The sequence below is a fragment of the Salvelinus sp. IW2-2015 genome, unplaced genomic scaffold (assembly GCF_002910315.2).
Source record: "Salvelinus sp. IW2-2015 unplaced genomic scaffold, ASM291031v2 Un_scaffold5144, whole genome shotgun sequence".
Classification (NCBI taxonomy): Eukaryota; Metazoa; Chordata; class Actinopteri; order Salmoniformes; family Salmonidae; genus Salvelinus; species Salvelinus sp. IW2-2015.
The window spans coordinates 1-5,866 of NW_019946410.1; the positions used below are offsets into that span (position 1 = coordinate 1).

The window sequence follows — 5,866 nt, forward strand, 5'->3', positions numbered from 1 at the left end:
TATCCCACTTGTATGTTTAATACCTCCTCTGTACGAAGAACCATCGACCATTGCCTGTAAGATGAAACATTTTTGGTGGGTTTAAAATAATTCATATCAGCCATGTTGTAAACTTGTGATCTCACCTGGCCAGCCAGACGTGGGTTCCTCCTGTTTGTGATGTCATACTGTCGTATGTCTCCATGCAGCCAGTTACTGAAGTATAGGAAGCGGTCGTCCAGGGAGATCAGAATATCTGTGATCAGACCTGAGATGGACAGATCACACAGCATCCATCAAATTCAGGAAAACCCATTTAAATTTGGTATTTCCATTTGATTATGGAACAGGTAGCTACACCCAATTCCAAATGTTAAATATATCCCTAATCTGCAGTACTCTCCCAGCAACATTTTCCCACACACTCACTTGGCATCACTGGCAAAGTCCATCCCTCCACTTTCTTACTGGGGACGTGGATAACCTTCTCAGCAGCCCAGTCTCCTTTCTGTTGAGACAGTACCATTTTAGAAGACACTCAGCCAAAAACAAAAGCAAGAGAGATCAGACATGTTATTCTATTTTGTTCTATGTATGAATGTGTTGCTCACTGGGGTCCTGTAGAAACGGAAGACGGTTCCTTGGAGCGCACAGCCGACGTAGCCCTCCGTGGCGGCGGGATCGTGGAGGAAGCGGATCTCCAGAGGAATGGCGCCCTCCTCCCCCAGGTCCAGGGACTGTAGCCGTTTGTGAGTGGTCCAGTCCCACACGTGGATCTTCGATCCATAGAGACCTGCAGACACAACAGCAGCATTGAAACATTGTTCTCTCTACTCAACAAGTGTAATACAAACACACGTATCACCTCTATTTACACACCTTCATTGACATGTTCCGGGTTGAAACCGTAGGCGAGGGCTTTGGGCGCTCCCCATTCGGTGCTCATCATGACGTTGTGTCGGGGCTGGTACCAGAAGTCATAACCAAAAGGTGCCGCCTCACCAGGCAGCTCCCAGTTACCAACCACCTCAAACGTTTTACCATCCAGCAAGATGAAGCCACCTGAGAGAAACACATCCTGCATCAGTCATCTAATCCAAATGAATATTAACTCGTCTAAATGACACACTCCCTTGCCACGCCCAGTATTCTTTATCATTGTGGATTGTAGAGCCTTCTTAGTTCCTTATTATAAACAGGGTGGTTCCATCCCTAAATGCTGACTGGCTGAAAGCTGTGGTATATCAGACCGTATACCACGGGTATGACAAAATGTATTTGTATTGTTCTAATTACGTATGCAACCAGTTTATAACAGCAATTTGGCACCTCAGGGGTTTTTGGTATATGGCCAATATACCACAGCTAAGGGCTGTATCCAGGCACTCTGCGTTGCGTCATAACTACGAATAGCCCTTAGCCGTGTTATATTGGCCATATACACCCCCCAGGCCTTATTGCTTAAATATAGGCGTGTTTTATTAATCCTTATCTGTATGATACAAAGTAAAGTGTTTCTAGGTCTCATACATTGTAGGAGGCTGAGGACAAGGAGCGAATCATCAGGTGTTGTCTGCCTTCTTTCACCCAGAACACACTGTGTCCCCCTACTGCAGCGTGTTGTCTCCTACTACCTTTGCCATTGCCAGATGGATCTCCCAAGCTGCTGATCATAATCTGGCCACTGCCCAGGCAGTGTGTGGTGTGGGGGTTGGCCAGGCCCGTCTTCCAGAAGATATCTGTGGGCTCCACAATCTGTGAGGAAGCAATCCTTTGTTTTAGATTACGACCTGCATGGGAAGCATATTGGAGAAGATGGCTACGGGCTGTTGGTGAGAGATGGGTACGAGGCTTGACCAAATCTGTACATTCAATTGTCTGTTTTTGATTCGTCGTGTGCTGGAGCTCCTTGTATGACATTGTGTGGTTGTTGACTGGATTTGATGTGTCTGTATGACATTGTGTGGTGTTGACGTGTCTGTTTCATTTGTTGAGGTTCTGAAGAAAAAAATTAAGTTGCATAACCTTAGCTGTGCAACATGGTCACAGAGTAGTGTGGTATCACTATAACCCATCACCTGCTGTAGAAGGGTGACCCTTTACCTTGTGCATCTGTGGAGCGCGGGGGTCTGTCCCAGTGTCCACTATGTAGACCCGGGAGGAGATGAGCGAGGGCAGGATAAGTCGGTTGCGCTTCTTGGATGAGTCGCCAAAACAGCTGCTGCAGGCGTTCCAACCAGAGTGGTGTAGCTCGTCATTCAGGTTGGGCATGGGCAGTCTGTGGATGACCTGTAGGCGCAGACATTACCAGGTCACTCTTTAATCCACTAGGTCAAAGGTCATCATGTATAAAACTGTCATCTCTTCAGTATTTAAACTACCGACCACTGTGACTAATGAAGACCGGTGTGAAAATCAAAAGCAAGGCAGCGGTTGTTTGATATAGATCAGCAGTACCTGACAATAAGTAGGAGACTTGGGGTCCACGTCGACAGTGGCAAGGTAGTCTGGCTTCTGGATGCCAGTGTTGCGATAAATGCAGGGCAGGTACACAATCTCCTCACGTGGACCTTCAAAAACAAGATCCCCGTTTCAGGAGAAACTACCGTCATTCACTCCTCCTTGACCACAAGAACAAGGACCATGACAACCGCAAATCCCAAAGAGGGATTGATATTAAGGGTTGCACTATTTCCTAGTCAACTGACCAGTCGGGTAAGTTGAGCCTGCTCTGTGGATCCCATCGGGGGAGGAGTTTTTTGTTTTACTGAATATAACCAAACACAAAGAATCAAACCACAAAGAATTCCAGTAGCCTAAAACTGATATGTCTGGTTCCTCCCAATGTTTAAGTAAAATACAGACATGCAACCAAAATGTATTTATTATTATTATTATTTTTAAATAAATAGTCCCGACTTGTCCGATGGGCAAGTGCCCTTTAGACCTTAATGTCAATCCCTCCTAAAACACATGGGGTGARCTAAGCTTGTGTTCCCCAGAAAACGACACTCACCCTTCATGGCATCCAGTGGGCTTTTGTAGCCAGGTCCACAGCCTGTGCATTTAGTTGCTGGAAAAACACAAGCAAACAGCAAGTGTCCTTTTCATAGAGTGCTCAACATAACTTTACTGCCACACACAGCAATCTCTGTGTTTACTATAACTGCTGGACATCTATGGCAGGTAAAACCACAGAAACGTTCACACCTATAAGTCACATATACATTCATCATACAGCTGTTAGGCATATGTTTAAAATGACCTAGAAGTTTCATCACAGGTAAGTCGTGGAGAGAGACATGKTTTGTTGTAAAACTGTTGCAGAATGAGTGTGTGAAGGGAGACATTCACTTGTCCACTTTGTCTTCCTTTCCCAAGGTTACTGTTACCCATCAGAATCGTAGGTAAATACACACACACAAATGCACTTTTACTGTACAAATCTGTAATGCAATGTTATGACTGAATGTTATTAGAAGGGACAAATCAAATCTGCACAACATGGTCCCAAAATTGCACAGTTTATTTACCCAGCCAATGTTTGACCATAGGGTCAAAATAAATAAACGGAGCACTGTTGAGAGTAATCAGTGTGCAGATTCTGTTCATTGATACATCAGAATCATAACATTCTATATCAAGGTCATACAGAAAAAAGTGTTAACTATTTTTAGGCCAATTATGTGTGTAAGATTTGACAACAAAAATATATTAAAAAAGACAAATTGACATTCCCACTATGGTGCCAACACCCCACTGAGTTCCTGCTCCCTAATCACAGCCACCAGTTCATGGTAATCAGAAGTGGTTTAGGCTATGCAACTTGGACGTAGGTCTTGATTACAGAATATAGCAATCACTTGTCAACAGTGCAACATATTAAGAGATGACATTGGTCAGTACCTTGATCAGATTCATCAGACAGTGCACATACAAAGAGACTGACAGGTTGGTCAGTAACCTTGATTTACAGAACACAATGGTTAAAGCCCATCTCAGGGGCCAAACTCCTACGGTGACTGGGTCTAGACAACAATGGTTCAGAGACTGTATAGATCTCAGATAAGCTTCATTAGCATGAATGGTAAGGCTACTGTTGCTAAACAAAGTGAGATAATGGCATCAAGTCTACGTATATCTGTGGAACTTAGAAGGACTGATCCAGAGTGCTGGTTGTCTTTGACATTGTACCAAATCCTGCCATAATTTAGTGCTGCCTTTATTTGGAATAAACAATTGCTTGTCATGATCGAGCTGTGCCTTTTTCCTTCCACATGGCAAAACATGGTTTCGGCCTAAACCATTGTCGCAGCTAAGAAACAACAGTGAAAAAAAACATGTGGAAACCACAACGATATCAAGCAATCTTCCAGGAAACTAGTCTCCAGTCCAACATTTCACAACACAATTCCTTCTAAGATATACAAGCCCACAAGTTCAGCTTCCGTTCATTTAATGGGTTTGACTGTTGCAGGTCCAAAGAAATGTGGATGGGCATCTTGCATCATGTGGTCTACCAAATTCTCTGTTATGAAAATAGGCTACAGTTTAACTGTCAAAAGGACATTATCATTTAATTGTAGAAATTAAAATTGAATAATGCATAGAAAGTTGTTTCAGTGGTTCTGCTGAAGCATCATGAAAAGTGGATCATTTAAGATGAACAAGGCAACAAGTACTAGAGCAAGATCCCTTTTACACTGAACCCCAACCCCCACGCTGAGCGTCACTGCACAGGAGAATAAACAGGACCCATTCAAACGCATAGGCTACTTACAATGTGAAGCTGGCAGTCAGTGCCTGCATCATTTAAACCAGTGTTTCCCAACCAGGTAACGAACCACTGATTTAAACCACCAACCTATGCAATTGTGTGACCAGGTGTTTAGGTCCATGCTGAAAACAATTATTACTTCATTCATTAATTCAAAGTGGTGTGTGAAAGACAAAGTATCCTATAGTAAAAACATAGCAAGCAGCTTATTAAGGGAAACATTACATCATTAAATCTAATTGAAATGTGCCTGTAACTTCCATTTCATCCAGTCCCTTTGCATTCGTAAGGCAATAGTGCCAATATATATATATATATATATATATATATATATATATATATATAAATACACACACACAAAAAGTAAATGTCGGTTAAATAACTGACTATTCAGCAATGGCATTTGGATTCACATATTTTCAACAAGAACTGCCGCACGTACGTGCTCAATTACTCACACTAATTTTCGTTTGACATATTTCATTGGTCTGTTACTTAAATATGCATTTATATTATGCAATAACACATTCAGCTCAAGGTACAATTACGTTAATTAAAAGTTGACACTATGGGAGTGGTTAGCATTATTTTCTAGTCCACTTCAACATTAACTTTGTCACAGCCAAACGTTTTTTGAACAGTAACTAAAAGTTACGAAAATGAGTGAAGAAGCAAGAAGATTAGACAAACCCATCTCGCAGACTTTATTCGTCCAAGGTATCCACAGGGATCCGCGCTTTCTACAGTTTCTTCAGCTGGTATGAGGTGGACAATGCTCGGTGCAGGTTTTGTAGGGTAAACGGCTTGAGGGGAAAAAAGGGGAGTGTTTTAATCAGCATAACGTTGCACGTAGAAATAAGTATTGAGTGCATTTCGTTTTGCATGGCCCGGTGCCCCGGTGGTGGAGATTCCGTTTTGCATGGCCCGGTGCCCCGGTGGTACCGTTTTGCATGGCCGATGCCCCGGTGTGGAGATTCCGTTTCGCGACCAATGGACAATAGATTGATCTAAAATGGACCCCGCCCAACCGGGGAACAGGGCGATGCCAAACGAACTCATTCATTAATATATGAACGAAGAGATAGATACCCCAGCGAGATTGTCCTGCCC

The 5,866-nt window shown here is 43.0% G+C and overlaps 1 protein-coding gene across 1 annotated transcript; it reads right to left on the minus strand.

Moving 5' to 3' along the window:
* Positions 1 to 23: 23 nt before the first annotated feature.
* Positions 24 to 5,574, minus strand: LOC112078005 (methanethiol oxidase; the record flags this gene model as incomplete). The annotated part of the gene is made up of 9 exons (XM_024144374.2): positions 5,447 to 5,574; positions 2,996 to 3,052; positions 2,437 to 2,549; positions 2,083 to 2,268; positions 1,614 to 1,734; positions 859 to 1,041; positions 591 to 772; positions 409 to 487; positions 24 to 247 (listed from the first exon to the last, which is right to left on the minus strand). Coding segments are annotated over exons 1-9 (1,149 nt in total), but the record flags the coding sequence as incomplete, so codon positions are not given.
* Between the last annotated feature and the right edge of the window lie 292 nt (positions 5,575 to 5,866).